The following is a 17,360-nucleotide window of genomic DNA, read 5'->3' as shown; positions in this document are numbered from 1 at the left end:
GGGAGTACCCCCTCTCCCTTTTCTCTTCTTCCCCCTTTCTCCCTCTCTTATCCTGCTTTTTCTTCTCCCCTCCTCCCCTCCTCCCCTCTCCTCACTCCTCTCTCCCTCCTGATTACTTCGTTCCATTGTTCAGTTATTCACCCTTTTCCCATCACCCCATCATTTTTCCTCTCACCCATTATTCTCCTTTATTCTTCTTATGTTTTTCTTTGCTTCTTATTATGCAGGGATTTTTTGGTATAAGTGGATGACTCTTCATTGATTTGGTGTTGGGCAATGGCCATGTTTCTTGACTATTTTCCTCCGATGGTTGTAGTTATTGGTAGCGGTTGTAGTTTCTTGGTGGCGGTTGCAGTTCACCAACGTGTGTTATTGTTGGTAATGGGTGCAGTTAATTGGGGTTTGTCATTTTATATGTGGTTTCTCAGATCGTGCTATTTCTAACACTTTGTCCTTTCCTTTGAGAGTCCCTATTGTCTTTTCTCTCAGTTTTAGTGGATGGAGATGCACTGAATTGATCCTTTTGTTGCTGATTCTTACCTCACTGTTCATCAGTTGCAGAAGTTCTTTATCTTTTCTTTTATCCATTACTTGTGTATATTTTGTTCTTTCTAAGAAATTGTATCATGCAAATTTCTTGATTGAATGAAAGTATGTTTTATGGATAAAATATAAAGACTAAAAGGCTCATATGTTTGAGCTCAATTAGGCTTGAGCTCAACAACTAGCCAAGTCTATTTAAGTTCGAACTGATCAAAACTTGCCCTACTTGTTTATATTAACATTTTAAAACCACAAAAAATACATCAAAATTGCCTGCTATCATCAAAGTAAGAAGACTAACTTGATTATTTAACATTTAAAACCATACATTTTATAAAAAACAGCCGATTCAACTCAAAACCTTAAAATTTTATTTATTTATTTTTTATATATTATAAAAAATAATTAATAAAATATATAGAAAACTCAATTAGACTCATGAGCCTCAAACTATTTGAATCCAACTCAATTAGCAATAGCTTGGTTTGGATCCATTCCTATGCATGGCCAAGTTTTGTCCAAAGTTTGGCACGTGTCTAATCTATGAATACATAGAACTAAAGCCCGGCATTTCACAAGTCTAAAGGCAGGAGATGGCAAGAGCCGTTATAGCCCGTCCAGCCCAGATTAGGGATGGCCCAGGCCCAGGCATATATCTCAAATGTAAACTAGCCTAAATTCAACGAAAATGCACTAAGTTAGGGCTGGAATAGGGCGAATTGCCACAACGGGCCATTACTCAAGCCCAGAGTTCAATTAGAATGAAGGCTGGTTCTGCCGTTCTGCGATCATTAGAGCTCAGACGATCAACCGCCTCCCCCGAGTCCTGACTCCTGAGTCCTGAATAGAGCCTAGACTATCAAACGAAGAAGAGGATTTCTATTCTTCTACCAAACACGTAACAGGTTTCGGCTACAAAACGGGAAAAAGAAGAAAAGAAGAAACATGGTGGAGAGATTGAAATGCCTGATTTTAGTGGGAGCCGGAGCTCTGCTCGGTTCTGTCTCAACTATCAGTCTTCTGAAGCTTCTTTCCAGGTGCGTTAACCGTAGGAACACTCAATTTCTTTTTCTCATATACAAATAAGAAATGATGAAAAATAACTCCTGCATTCCAACTCGAACTCTACTGAAAGCAGCAGCTATAATATTCGCTGTGCTCGCAGTCTCAAAAAACAAACATAACCTAGTTAGTCATTTCTGTTATATCTTTAATTTGAATGACGTTTCTATCCATCTTCCGAAGTTTCCGGATTCTGGGTTCGGTGATAATTGATGGTTTATGTGTTTTGCAGAAGAAAACGTGCAAATAGGTGTATTAGCAAAGTACATGATTTGACCAGTAAGTCCATTTCCCTTGATCATCAAGGTTGTTAATAGTAGTAAAGTTTATAGAGGGTATCTAGTTATGGGGATGGTTCCGTACTCGTCTTCTACTATCCATTCATGTTTATTAGAACATAAATTTCGAATTTCATATAATGCATTTGCCTTGAACGAGAAGCTGAGAAACAGTTCTTAATTGCTGATATGATCTCAAAGACTAGGTCTTTTTAGGGATTTAATCCCTCATTTATAATGAAATTTGTATAACAGAAACCTTCAGCTAATTGAGTTAGCTTGAATTGGCAAATGCTTAGGCCAATTTTGGGGTTGTGCATCATACTCGGATGAAGCATTTATTCAGATATGCCGACTTGTACACACATGCATTTAAATATAAGCAGGGCTGTGCAATCATTTCATTGAGACTATTCATTCTACCACTACCAAATTAGCATGTAGTTATTATCTTGATGTTGGACCTTTGGATTCTCCCTCTCTCTCTCTCTCTCTCTTGGTAGGCAAGAAAAATATATTCATCAATTATGAATGAAAGAAATTATAACTTTTTGGTAGCCTTAGCTACCCCCACTCTCCTTCCACATTTTATACATCATGATATTATAGTCTTTGAGAGCATAGCCCCTGTTATCTCTCCCGACAACATTTTATTTACAACTGATCCCAAAAACACTGTCCACTATTTTGATCCCTTATTTTGCTAAATGATCAGCCAAACTATTTTCTAATCTTGGTATCCATTGTATAGTTAGTTGCATATCCCTTGAGAACCATCTGAACCTTTGGATTCTCTGTTCTATGGGAAAAAAGAGGAAGAAGAAAAGGAACTAATCACATGGATTTTCGATGGAGTAGAAGTTCAGAAACATGCTCCAATAATGGCTTGGTTGGTACCTTGGTATATGGCATGGATGCCAAGTATTCGTTTGTCCATGGGTGTCAGACATATCAACCTATGGAGACAAGGATATGACCATAAATAAATATTATATTTTATATAAATAATCTAAAATTATGGTAAGATTAAGAAAGTTAAAGATAGTGTGGTGACAAAAGTCTTAGTAGAAAAGAGCGGCTGCCTTGTGGTCCTATAGTAATGAAGTAAAAAAGTTTAGGTGGTTGACTAGAGATATGGAGGTGAGGGTTCAGTGGGTTCCGAGAGCAGCCAATAGAATGATTGATGCTTTATCAAAGCAAGGGGTAAGGAGAAAAAAATGTTTTGGGCACAATTATAATAAAAAGAAAAAGAAAAATCAAAGGTTAGAGATAAGACTCCTTATCTCTAAGAAGAGCACTTTTACACATATGGGCTTTATTGTTTTATAAACAATATAAGTTGACAGATATTCATTAAAAAAAAAGAAATGTCTTAGCACACATCTTGTCTAAGAGAGTAGAGCTAGGTGCCAATACCTTGAGATGCATGATGGGGAGTTGGGTTGGAATCCTATTTTGGAAGACTATTTCTAGTTAGGGAATATTTTTTGATCAGCAAGGAAAATTCATTTATTAAATTATTAAATACTGGTTACAGTGCAAAGACAATCCAACATATATGTAACCCAGGATACAATAGATTACAACAAAGCCCAAAATAAAGAGGGTCTATATCTCCCTGCTTTGCTAACACATCCACCTGCTTGTTTGCTTCCCTTTTCACCCATCCAGAGTTAGAATTATATTTCTTTGCAAGCTGGCCAATTTGTCTGAAGATAAATCTGAGTTTCCAGGGTGCTGAGTCAATTTGCTTTGCCCAAGTTATGATCAATAGTGAATCTCCTTCAATTTCCAATTCCTTTGCCCTAATTGTTCATCAAGTTTCAATCCTTGTAAAAGTTCCTGAGTTTCAGCTTGAATCGAGTCACCAAATCCAATTGGTCCTGAGAATAATGCCACTATTACTCCCTGATGGTTCCAAAAAACTCCCCCTATTCTTGCTCCCTGGATTACCAAAGGAACCAACATCAAAGTTTAGCTTTAACTTATTTAAACATGGTGGTTTCCACTCCATTATTACACTTTCTCTATGTGTTTCTGAAAGTACCACTTCTCTCCATTCTTACACTCCATGTGCTGATTTGATTTTAATGGCTTCAATCACCTCCTTCTTTGACTTACTTTTCTCATTGGATATCCTCTGATTTCTTTCTTCCCAAATAGACCAAACTAAGGCTGCTCGAACTACCTTCCACATACATCTTCCCCTTTTCTTCTGTTGCCTTAGGAAATTTGAGCTGAAAAGGCTCACTATGCCTTGTGGGGGGGGGCATCTACAACCAAAAAGAGAGCAGAAGTAGTAATCCCAAATACAAGACACAAAGGACCAGGAGATTTTGTAAATGAGGAAGGGTTTCACCACAAGGATTACAAAGAACACACACGAGGAGAAAGGCAATTATTTGACCTTCTTTTTTGTACCACATCATAGGTATTTATCTTCCCTAGGAACATTTCCCAACAAAGACCTTGTACTTTAGGGGGAATTGGTTTGCACCAGATTTCTCTCATAGGAAATTTTACCCCCGTAGTGTCAGACCAGGTAAGTAGGTTAATAGAGGAAGTAGAAGAAAACAAGTCATTAGGAGCCAGATGCCAAATTCTATTATCAAAGCCATTTTGATCCAGATAAGCCATCTCCAATTTTGATAGTAGGACAAGGAGAGAATAACATTCATTATTAGGTATGACAACTTTCCCTGTAAAACTGGGGCCCCACCCTGCCTTGCTCGTCACCCCACCCCGAATTGGGCGGGTTTTCCCGATTTTAAATGGGGATGGGGATGGGGCAGGGACGGGGAAAATAATTTTTCCATGAACTGGGGACAGGGAAGGGACGGGTTTTGCATATAATTCCTCGAACCCGATGGTAAATTATTAAAATATGCCTAGGTTTAACATTAATTTCTAAAATTTCCCCAAATTCCTAAAACGTTTGGGATCCAATAATTTAATGTTTAAAATACCCCTAAATTTCCATAATATGATGTATTTTTAGGTGTTGATTTGGGGCAGGGAAAATTTGGGGATTCCTTGTCCCCGATAAGGATGAGGTGCCCCACCCCACCACCGGGGATGGGGCAAGGGATTTTGGCTACGGGGAAGGGGTGCCCCGCCCCAAACCCACCTTATTGCCATTCTTATTCATTATCTCTTAGGTTCCTTTTGAACCCGAAGTCCCAATTCATCCCATTGTTTGAGGGCACACCAACCCTAGCAATAGGTTCAGCCCTAAGGTTTGACAGAGAGTAATGGTTAGGGGTGAGCATTTGGTTAAAAACTGAACTGAATAAATCGGAATTTTTAAAACCGAATTAAAAAAATAAAAACTGAAACCGAAACCAAATTGTAGAAAAACTAAAATAACCAAAACCAAATTGTAGAAAAACTAAAATAACCGAAACCAAAATTTGTGGTTAAAACTGAATTTTAATAATGCATATACTATATTATATATTATAACATATAATATAAATTATATATTATAACACATAATATAAATTATATATTATAATGTATATTATAAAAGCAAATTTTATTATATTATATTTCAATACATAAATAATATAATATATTATACATCATATGTTCCATATTATATATTATATACCAAAGGTCGGTTAACTGAATTTCTAATTCTAAAAACTGAAACCGAAAACTGACTTAACCAAAACCTGAAAACCGAACCGAAAAAACCGAAACTGAAAATTTCAATTCGGTTTTTTTGGTTTTAACCAAATTATGCTCACCCCTAGTAATGGTTAAGAGTCACAAAAGGAGGGGTTGGTCCCCAAGCCAAAGGTCTTCCTAGAATAAAACATTATTCCCACACCCTACCTCAAGATGGATGAAGTTAGTAAAAATAGGCAAGATCTTAGAGGTTGCTTTCTGAGGGGAGTTTGAAGCTGCATTAGACACTACTTTTGCATCCCAACCATTGTTTGTTGCACCATCAATGCATTCAATGAGCCTATGCCATAGTCTATCTTCCTTATGGGGAAACCTCCACAGCCATTTGCCTAGTAGAGCTGTATTTCTCTTCACCAAGTTCCCAATTCCTAGCCCACCTTCCTCTTTAGGTCTACAAACCTGCTCCCATTTTACTAAATGGTCTCTTTTTTCCTCTCCTGGTTCCCATAAGAAGCCCTTTCTTATCTTCTCTAGCTGTGTAGCTATTTTTGCTAGGATTCTAGAGGTGGACAGGAAGTAAGTGGGCAAGTTTGTTATGGTGGACTTAATCAAAGTAATCCTTCCCCTCATTGAGATGTAGTTTCTTTTCCACATGGCTATCTTTTTGGTGAATCTCTCTACACTTGGTTTCCAAAAGCCCTCCGATTTTGGATTCCCCCCAACGGCAAATCAAGATACTCCACTGGCTATCTTTTCACCTCATAGCCTAGTATTTGTGCCAAAGATTGGGTTTCATCCTCTTTCATGTTAACTCCTCGCACAGAACTCTTTCCCCAATTAACTTTTAACTTTGAAGTCCTTTAAAACTCTTCAACTAATGCTTTCAAATTCCTCAAGTTGGATTCACCACAATCCTCACAAAAAGTGATAATGTCATTTGTAAATTGCAAGTGAGCCACTACCACCTCAGATCTCCCAATCCTCCAACCTTTGAAAAGACCTTGATCAGCCTTGAGGATTTGCCTACTTAGAACCTCAACTACAATGGTGAGCAAGAATGGAGAGAGAGGATCTCTTTGCCTTATTCCTCTTTTTGCTAGGAAGGAATCCTTAGCCACTTCATTAATTAGTATTGAGAAATGTGCTGAACTAGCACAACCTTTGATCCACTTCCTCCACCTTTCTCCTAGACCAATTTTCTCCAATAGACATAAAAGGAAAGATCAGTCCACCATATCATAGGCTCTTTCAAAGCCCAATTTACAAATTATACCTTTCCCTCTGGACCCTCCCTACTTTGCTACTACACACTCATTTACAACTAGGATTTGGTCCACTATTTGTCTCCCTTCAACAAAGGCTCCTCGATTTCGGGATATTTCCAAGGGCAAAACAACCTTTAGCCTACTTGCCAAGACCTTTACAATGATTTTGTTAAGGCTACCCACAAGGCTTGTAGGATTGTAGTCCTTAGGAGTTCTCGCCTCTTTCTTCTTGGGTATTAGGGCTAGGAAGGTTGCATTTGCTCTTGGTGAGATTTTCCCTTTTTGATGAAATTTAGGTTGCATCTCCTCCTACACGACCCCAACCCCTTAACATTCCAAGATAGAAAATTCAACTCCATCAACAAAATAAGGAAAAAAAAAAACAGTAAGAAGAGCACTAGCAACCCCCTTCTTAATACTTCTTTTCTCCCCTCAACACCCCGTCACAACTCCCTGCTCTGTCATTTAGGCCCCAAGTCAGTCTCAACATCTCCCGATTTTTCTTCATGGAATTTCCCCCTTTTTTTGCTGCTAGCTTCCCCCTTTCCATTAACACCCTTTGATCCATTGCCTCCAGATATTTTATTGTTTCCTCCTCCACCCCATCCATTGACACCCCCTAAAAGCTTCCCAACTCCAACAATTTTGAATTAACCTAGGTAGATGGGGAAGGCAATGTCTTGTTAGCTGACCTACTTGTTTTTGAAGCCTTAATAGACCCGCAGTCTTGTCTTGATCAGGTGTTGCGGTCGGGCTCCTTCCAATTCCAACAGCTTTAGCAGGAAAATTCCTACCAAACACCAAATTTGGTTTCGAACTGGGCTGGGCTCCCTTGAGACCCTTGGTTGGGTTAACCAGTTTGGACCAACCAAGACCGGGGGTCTATTGAGGTGTCTTGGTTTGCTGGCGGCTTTTGAGGTATGGCCCCCACCAGGTCCCACTTTGTGATTCGGGTGTAGAGTGATAGGGCTCTGGCTCTGCTCTAAAGAACCCGCATCTTCCTCAACCCCTAAAGAATCTCCCCCTTTTGGGTCTACCCCCTCCTGACTACACCCCTCCCCCCCCAAGCACTACTTGGAATTCAATTAGGCATTACTTAATCAACTTTTTTAGGGAGTTGACATTTAAAGCATTCCCCTCACTTTTAGAATTCAAAAATTGAAACTCCCTCACTTCCCTCTTCCCCCCTACCTGCTCATCCTGACCAATGAAGCAACGATCGGATGGCCCCTGTCTAATCTTCCTCCCTCACCTCCCAACCTTGTTCCACTGCCCAAGACTAGAGATTCCACCCTCTGCTGAGATTGAGAAAGTGGGGAGGTCGCCGGCCCCTTCTCTTGACCGCCTTTGCAAGAGAAACTTTTGTCCCCTTCCTCACAAAGAACAACTGTTTTGAATATTTCCAACAGCTGTCTCGGCCTCTAATGAACGATCTCCTAACCCTTAGAACCTGGCTTCCACCTACGCACCACTGGAAGGGTCTCCAGCCAAACACGAACAGTGAAGATCACCTCGCCAGCTACAATGTCCACTTTTTCAGGGATGTTACTACCATCTCTTATCTTCACCCAAAGCCATTCATAGGTCGCTAGTTCACTGAGAGAATTGTCCATTTGAATGAACCCACCACAGGCATCCCTCACAGCTCTTAGCACATTTGGACACCAGAGCAGTAGAGGGAGGCCATAAATCCTAATCCAGGTTTTCTCCACCAGTGGTTCCTACTGGTCCTCCACTTCCGGATAGAACTTAGAAGCATCCTGCACTCGCCCCCCACCAAACTAGCAACATGTTGGATCCCCCCAACAGCCAGGGACCATTCTGGATCACCCACTCAGCTTCAAATCTGGACAAGAAAATGAAGAGGAACAAGCCATCTGCAAGTTTTTTTAAGTCTCATACCCCCACTTCTCTCCAAGCCCTATTTAGAAAAAGCTTTTCATTTCATCGTTTTTGACTTTTCCTTGATAAGAATCTTGCAGAGAGGCTTAAATTTTTATGAAATGACAGGGCTTTTGGAGTGTGAGCAGGAAAAAAATTGGAATGCTGTGTCTTTAGCTTGTTTTTTTTTTCCATTATTTAAGTGTTGAGTGCTTACAACTTAGCATTTTCAAGTATCTACCTAAAATATTTTAATATAGGAATCATTTTTGTTAGCAAATAATGTTTTCCCTAGCCCGTCATTTCTGTTGATTATTGTATAAGGAATGTAGTCTATACTTATTGCTGCTCTTAATCGTATGACAGATAAAGAATGCAGCTCTGGAACAGGTAGAGGGGGCTTTGGCATTGCTGTTGACACAATAGTTGGGCTGGACCTATTGAAAGATGAAATAGTTTCAGAACAACTTACCAGGTAGTCTGATACATTGCTTCTGAACTTTCTTGTTTTTATGAAAAATAGTGTTCAAGTTTCTGTTCATTTATGTCAAGAATGTGATGCATCAATCTGGGTTTTATACTTGTACAGTGAACTACAGGACCTTGATTTTATAATCAATGTTATCTTAAGTAACCTGTTTGACCAAGAGTGGTTAAGATTAAGAAGATAGTCCCTTTCCTACTATACTTTTACATGTTCAATAATCAAATTTCAATCAAGTGGATGCTAGATGATGATGATGAGGCCTTGGTTCATGGGTTAAGGAACATTGATTAAATTATTAGCCTCCAGAATTGACACCTCATTTAGATGGATAAGAATCTATACATTAGTGGGCATTTTAACTAGGGAGGGAGTAGATAGGTCTATTTTATACTGGACATATGCCCTGTTGGGGTAGACAATTAGACCTGAATGCTGCATGGGCAGGGTGGACTGGTCTCTTCTGCTTATGCCTTACTTCCCACTTGGTATCTTTTTTGTAATCTTAGTTATTTTCTATTAAAAAAAGTAAGTTTTTCTATAGTAAGTTTTTCAAAAGGTATGCATTTTAAGGAAATGATCAAAGACTATTGGTGTTGAATGCATGTCTGTAAATTTTAATATTTTTATTGTGGATATGCAGAGAAACACATGGAGAATACACAAATCTAACGGAACCATAATAATTACTAGTTTTAATTCTCAGATAACGTAAAATAAGATAGAAAATCATACTCACGTGCTTACTATTTTTTATAATTGTTACTCTGGTGCTCTTTCTTTGTCTTTTGTTTTTTTTTTTTTTTTTGAATTTATGCTTTTCTGTCTTGAATGCATATGTTACTCAGTAACTTGGTCATATGGAACCTGTAATATGATGCCTTGGTTCTAGGCTAGGGCCTTGGCATGCCTTTGCATCTTAGCATGACTATGACTATGACATCATAAGGAGGTTTCCGTTGCATCAATTTCACGTATTTCATTGTGCGTCCTCATCAGGTTCTTGTTGTTGGTCTATAGCTACAAGATGTTATTTCATGGTAACACCAAATTTTCCCTTGGGGGTAGGAGGTGAACAGTATTGCGCATTTGAAAAATCCATGAGCCAGATGTTCTTTAAGCCATTCTAGTCTTCTTCTGCCTGCCATACTTCATTCATCATGCAATAGATGCAGCTGCACTTTAGTGTATGCCCTTTAATGGGCTCCCCATATCCTATCTTAAATGGACAAGGCAAGGATGTAATGTGGACAAATTGTAAGATAAAGACGTTTTGAATGTGAAGACAACAATCATAGTGCATTTTTTGCTAGTCGGTTCCCCTATAAACTCACTTGGAATTTTGGTTTTGTGGACTTAAGATGATCTTTTGAGTTATTTATCTATACTAGAAAGATACTAGATCACTGATGTTTTCTTCTGGTAGGTATCATCAATTTGGTAATACTAAAACCTTTTACAGCTGAAACAACATAAAAAGGTTCCTCTCTTAGGACTCCGAATGAGAGGTTTATCGGACGTTCTCTTTTATTTGACTGCTATTGTGCATTATTCAGCACTTAGCAGAACTTTGAAGTGTGCTGAGCCTGGTGGTGGCAGATAGATAGATAGAAGGCGTTTGTGTTTATTGCTTCTTGGCTCAAAAATTGAGAAAAAAATAATGTTGATTTCTTGAAATTTCTGAGCTAATGAATGAAGAGAACCATGTATTCTCATCATGGGGAATTGCCATCTATTAATAGTTCATCCTTGCTTTCCTTTCTTTGTTTCATTTTTAATATGTCAAGTCTGCACCATATTATCTGGCTTATCATGTTTGACATTGAGCGTGTTGGCTTTCTTCCAGTGATCATTACCTATGTGCTTTTGGTGATATTAAAGGGCACTATGCCTTTATACCATGGTGCATTCTGTTATATAAGTAGGTACTTTTTATTGTCAATGCGGTAATTTTCAGAGTGGTGCTTATGAATGAATTTGAAGGTTTAGGTCTTTCCTGATTGGTTTTGAAGATTTAATTGCAATTTCTGTTTTATTTGATTTCATAAGAAAAAAATCTGTTCATAGAATCAAGTGGAAGAACTACAGGTCCAAAGTCCAAACTCTTTGGGTTTTTTTGCTGCATTCCTTTTTTTATTGCAAATAGAGGAATTTTACTGTATTCTTCCATTTAACTATTCCTGATTCCATTGGGAATATTTCATGCTTTTTTTCTTTCTTTTAACATTAGGAACATTCAATTCTTTGGCCTGGAGTCTCAAAGGAAAGTGAGTGAATCCTTCGTTGTAGTCATTGGTCTTGGAGGAGTTGGGAGTCATGCTGCTAGCATGCTTTTGAGATCAGGGGTTGGCAGGCTTCTTCTTGTGGATTTTGATCAGGTATTCTTTTTCTTGTGTATTGTAATTATTAGCATATTTATAATTGGGAAAAATATATAAGCATGCAATTCTTATGAATAATGGAAATTTATTAGAGAAGAGGAAGAGAATACAAGAGTTATGAAAGCAGAAAACAAAAACACACCCCAGAAAACAGCAGGTGAAGTCAACCAAAGGACAAAGGTTGACAGACGTTAAGGTAAAAAAGGACAACAAACTAAGCTTGTGGAGAGAAACTCTGACATGACTGATCCCTAATGATCCCCTCCTTTGTGAAGAGACTTGACATATCCTATTAGGATAGTCCTTGTTGTATATTGTACATGTATTTTATTTAGCTTTATTTTCTTTCAGCCCTATTTGTACTTGTATGTAATATGTGATCTTTAATATATTAGGGGCCTTTTGGGGCTGGGGTTGACTGATTTATTCGACACCCCCGAACCTGTTTTCTCTTCTGTTTGAACTAGGGTTTGACATGGTATCAGAGAATGTCCTACAAGCCTGTTGTTGCTTGAATCTGTTTTTGGGCATTTGAAGGAACATCTAGGGTTTTTAGATCGACTGTATTGATCTGGTTAGAAGAAGTTTTACAGGGTTGAGAGCAATATGATAGCTGCCTGATTGTCACAAAATAGCTTAATGGGTCCACTAACTTCATGACTATCACTATAAGAGTAGTAAGCAAATTCACAGGCTAGATGGACATTGAATCCATGGATCCACAAGCTGATCGACAAGGATGGAGATGGTGGAGGGAAGTGGGCATCAAAGCGAAAACGTTCTGCTTTGAAGAAGGGAGATACAATGGCAGGTGGATTTTAAAAATCAGAGAAGAAAAAAGAGCCACCATTGTAGTAGTTGAGAGGTGCTTGGGTGGCTGAAGGGTGTTTTTGATGGAACAATACTCTCCATTAAAAAACATGGTTGGAAGAGTGTGGTGGGAGTAGCTGGAAAAGGTCCAAAGTTGAAATGAGAAGGTATGTATAAGGTTGGTTTGCGGTAATCTTGGAAATTTTTGGTGATAGCAGAAGACAGATGCTGTGTGTCCTGGAGGGGAGAAAGAGAACAGGGTGGACAACGTTTGCAGACTTATTACAGGAGTTTATGCTTAATTTGGAAGAAAAACAAGTTTCAAAAAATTGTAATAGCCCAGAAGTTTGCGATGAACTGAGTTCTAGGGAGATTCTGAAGGAGGAAAAGCCAAATTATGGAAACCCACAAGCTATTGTCTGTGGTGTTTCCCTAGATGCATAAACCTGTTCATTGATGGCTTCTGGCTCAAGGTCTGGGTCCTGCTGGAAGCTGAAGCGTCTCTATGGCTGAAAGATTCTAAGGTAGAAGACAATGTTATTCTTGAGGAATGGGTCACACGTGGAGGGGAGAGGACTGACAAAGGGTCAAAGGCCATTGGCCATTCATCGAAGGATGCTGAAGAGTTGGACCATTATGGGCGGAGCCATATCAGCCAATGCAGTTGGACCACAAGATATTTTGAAACCTAAGGGGTGGGAAGAAATCATTTGTTTTGGGCTTATCTGTAATTTTTAGATTATTGGGGGGAGTTAAGAGAGTTTATCTCCCCCATGCCGTTGTACCTATCTCTCATTTTTCATTAATGAATTGTTTTTGTTACTGATAAAAAAAAATTCTCAAGTCTCAACAAACCAGATTCAGAATCCTTCTAATTCTCAAAAGGCAACTTGAGAAAGTTAGCTTGTAAGGTGTGGGACCCATAAGAGCCCAGCTTAAACCATAATAGAAGTCTCACACTCTCTTGGATCTACTCCTAGCTTATGGGACCCACTGTGGCTGAACTCTCCTTTATTGTGAAGGAGAATGCACTCCATAGGAATTGGGCCTTTGAATCAGCCCATTAAGTCTTACTTTTTATGTCTAGGCTTTGCCACCCTCAGAACCCAGACCCAATGGTTCTAACTGATGTGTGTCTATTAGGTTTTGGGCCTAATTGAACACTTGCAAGTTGCAACATGATCCTTCCACCATTAATACACATTGTAAACTAAGGAAGGGCTTACCCTACTATGTAATAAGCAGTGTTATGCCTTCTACCTTGATGGAATCTTGGGAAAAAATCATTATACAAATTCATTTAGAAAATAACCAGAAGTGAACCCCACCTCCACCTCCAATTCTCTAGCTTCTAATTGTTCTGCTAATTTCAGGCCTTGTAGGAGTGTCATGGTTTCTGCCTGAACTGAGTCTCCATACCCAATTGGTCCTGAGTACAAGGCCACAATTTCCCCATTGTGATTCCGGAATACTCCCCCTGTTCCTGCTCTCCCAGGGTTTCCAGGGGAGCTGCCATCAAAGTTCAGCTTCACTTTATGTTGTTCTGGAGGTTTCCAGTCCATCTTATTAATCTCTTTATGTGTTCTCATCTGAGTCACTTCCTTCCATTTTCTCATTATATCATTTATTGAGATATCTTTGAATATGCCAATAGTTTTTACCCAGTGTGCAGATCTGATTTTGATTGTTTCAATTACTTCCTCTCTTGACCTGCTCTTCTCATTGAAAATTCTTTGATTTCTTTTTTCCCAGATGGTCCAAACTACAGCTGCTCTTGTTACCTTCCATAAGCATTTCGCCCTTTTTTCTGTAGCCGCATAGAATTAGAGTTGAATAAGCTGACCACATCTTGTGGGGGTTCCCATCTGCAGCCAAAGAGTGAGGAAAAGTAGTCCCAAATGCAAGATACAAAAGAGCAAGAGATTAGTAGATGAGGTAGGGTCTCACCATTAAGAAGTTGAAGTGGAAGACATTTGCAGGAGAAGTAGAGAATCTTCTAATTAAGCTATGGATTGTTGGTTCATCTTGTTTTGACTTTTAGGGTATTGTTAGTGTCCTGTGTTTTTTTTTTTTTTTTTTTTTTGTTTAGCAGGGGAGTTTTGGTTGGTGTGGTGGATTACTTTTGTCAGTGGTTGGGTGTTTTGTTTTCTTTGAGTTTGGTCTTAGTCGTTTGGAGAAGTAGGGTTCCTTTTTCTTCTCTTAGGTAACTGTTGGTCACTTTCCTTTGTATTCTTCTTTTTTATTTTAATAAATTTCTTTCTTTTATTACAAAAAAGCAGTTTACATCATGTATTGGATTCTGAGGACATACACTGTCCAACATTAGGTTTCATGTTTGTTAATCCCAATCTGCATAAATTTGGCCAGGCATTTCCTTATCTAACCTGATCTTAGTATAACCCTTGCAAACCCCATCTTGGTCTTTGCATGAACCAGGGGTCCTGCCTGGTGACGACCTGATTTTATGTTTTGGGGTTGGTTGGCCATTTCCCAACCTAACCTGAATTTGATTATTCCACCCAGATGACCCTATCTATTGCCACCCTAAGAGTATTTTTGATGAAAATTAAAAGAATTTTATTTATTAAAGATGAGAAACAAGATCTGAACTGCCAAAATAGGCTGCAGGGACAATTCAAAGAAACAGCAAAAATTTGATCACACAGAACAACAGACTAATAAAAGCAACCCTGCTGCAATCTTACAGTAAGGCCCCTGGACCTGGAATTCCTCAATCACACACATGTCTAGAAACACCTGCTCTAGCCAAGCTATCTAGGGAATTGGCAGATCTGGGAATCCACATGGATGGGCAGTTCAGACTTCTACCCAGATCCCAGAATGAAGGCTTCCCTAACCAAAGATCTGAATCTCCATGGAGGATCCTCTCTAGAGTTTATCCAAGTTATAACAACTTTGTCATCCCCTTATTAGCACATCCCTCCAATTCTGTGTAGCTAGCAGTTTAAGACCTTGAATTAGAGTTGTCAATTCCACCTTTACCTTTTCTCCAAAAAAAAAAAAAAAGAATTAGAGCTTTCAATTATTCTGTCAGAGAGTTTCAAAAACCAATCCCATCTGAATAGCATAGACCACCCTAAGAATATTTTTGAAGTGCTTGGTGTTATTAAGCTTCAGACTCTAATTGTTGTAGTCAATTCCAACAGGTTATTGAACTAATTCTACTTAAACATTTTCTGTAGTTACAACGTCAATGCATAGCACTTAGCACATCTAGCTATAAAAACACCTTTAGTTATTAATTCTAGGTGTGGTGATGTTAGGTATTATTTACATTAATAACTAAATTGATTGTGTGGCCAGGTATCACTTTCATCTCTGAATCGGCATGCTGTGGCAACAAGAGAGGATGTTGGAATCCCAAAAGCCCTGTGCCTGAAGAAGCACTTTTCATCCATTTTCCCTGAGTGCCAAGTTGATGCAAGAGTGCAACTGTATGATGCATCATCTGAAGAAGAAATTCTTTCAGGACAGCCTGATTTTGTTCTTGATTGCATTGATAACATTGATACAAAGGTAGTTTAATTGCTTTCAAATGAATGTAGCAGTCTATTCTATACAAACTGTGTTGAATACTCCATAAATGCAACTTCTGATAATCCGGTTCATTCCTATCCCTATTTTCTCATGCTTCTTTTTTCCCACAAGAATGAAGTTATCCAGAAAATACAACGAAAGAAGATCCATAAAGCTACAAAGTACAAGAAAAATCAGTAAATCACCTAGGAATCTCAGTCGCCAAGAGGCCTAGGAATCGATGTGAAAGAGACACTCAGTTTATTGGCCAAAGGTTTAGCCTCTCTCAGCATGAAATTAATCTTTGAGGTAGATTGGCAACATCTATCAAGCACCCAATCATCCGCAGATCACCTTCCGCAGTAAGCCTCCTCAATCCCCACAGAACCAAGAGTCTACAACTGCCTGGTAAAGCAGAAATTGCTTGCCTTCACCTTATGCTGTTCTTCAATAACTCGGGGACTTGGATACAGCTCCTCTTTAGCTAAGTAATATTGTTTTTCCTGATATTTGGAACTAGCTTTGCCTCTATGAATAAGATTTACCTTTGTTTCATAGTTTTGTTTAAATGTTGGAAAGACGTCTTCCTGCCTACTTTTTACTCTGTCTTGTAAAGACCTGCCAGCATCTTTAGGTGTGATGCATGACTAGGGTGACACTTTAATTTTTCAAAACGAGAATTTGTCAGAAACCAAGTATTGTAATCTACTTTCCTGTCCCTCCCTCTAGGGGTGCAAATCAAGTAACCTGATTTGAAGAATTTACGCTGCATGAGGCCCGGGCCATCAAATTTTAATAAAATCTCAATCCTGTCCTGCCCAAGTTCTACCCTTACTTCCCACCTTAATCTTTTTATTTAAAATCATTTATATATGTGCAGTCCCACATTAACATACATAAACAAAGTTGGCACTGTTAAACTATTTTTTTTTTTGCTGATTTAGAAGTGTTTAATTAGTCTTATGTATCAGGTGGCTCTTCTAGCTGCATGTGTACGTAAGGGTTTGAAGGTACTCTCTGCAACAGGTGCAGGTGCTAGATCTGATCCAACACGAATTCGTATTGCTGATTTAAGAGAATCAATAAATGATCCATTATCTAGATCCGTAATATTTCTTTCCCCTAATTAGTTCTTCTTTGGTTATACCTTAGAAAAAAATGTAGTTCTTCTATGGTATTCTGATATTTGAGCAATATATATATCAGGCTTTTCCACTCAATGTTCTTTGTGTTTTTATAATTTCTTATGCTCTTTTTTTTTTTTTATTTTTTTAGTATGTACAATTGGTTCAAAGATCTCTGGATTCATCTAATTATTGGGTCGAAATAGAAAATAAGGGAAAAGGAAGTAAAAGAAACAGATGTGCCTAACTGTGCACAAAGGGAGAGTTAATCTTTTTTGTTGGTTAAAAAGGCAAAGTACAATGTCCAAACCAATGTCTTGTCTAACAGTAAGAGGAAGATGGTTTGGGTGGAAGAAATCCAAAAC

At 38.6% G+C, this 17,360-nt stretch overlaps 1 protein-coding gene across 2 annotated transcripts in view; it reads left to right on the top strand.

The window, feature by feature from the left end:
• The first annotated feature begins 1,233 nt into the window (after nt 1–1,233).
• Nucleotides 1,234–17,360, top strand: part of LOC104607301 (NAD(P)-binding Rossmann-fold superfamily protein) — a 57,202-nt gene continuing 41,075 nt past the window's right edge. The window contains exons 1-6 of one of the 2 annotated variants that reach the window (XM_010272926.2): nt 1,234–1,580; nt 1,838–1,884; nt 9,026–9,134; nt 11,374–11,521; nt 15,659–15,871; nt 16,843–16,977. In XM_010272926.2, coding sequence (XP_010271228.1) covers nt 1,489–1,580; nt 1,838–1,884; nt 9,026–9,134; nt 11,374–11,521; nt 15,659–15,871; nt 16,843–16,977 — 744 coding nt within the window. In that variant the 5' untranslated portion in view covers nt 1,234–1,488. The remainder of the gene's footprint in view (nt 1,581–1,837; nt 1,885–9,025; nt 9,135–11,373; nt 11,522–15,658; nt 15,872–16,842; nt 16,978–17,360) is intronic. The other variant, XM_019199430.2, reaches the window with a different exon arrangement.

The sequence above is a fragment of the Nelumbo nucifera genome, chromosome 4 (assembly GCF_055504915.1).
Source record: "Nelumbo nucifera cultivar China Antique chromosome 4, China Antique-T2T, whole genome shotgun sequence".
In the NCBI taxonomy this organism is placed as follows: domain Eukaryota; kingdom Viridiplantae; phylum Streptophyta; class Magnoliopsida; order Proteales; family Nelumbonaceae; genus Nelumbo; species Nelumbo nucifera.
Note: the sequence above shows the minus strand (reverse complement) of the source record. Positions and strands in the feature narration are given on the sequence as shown.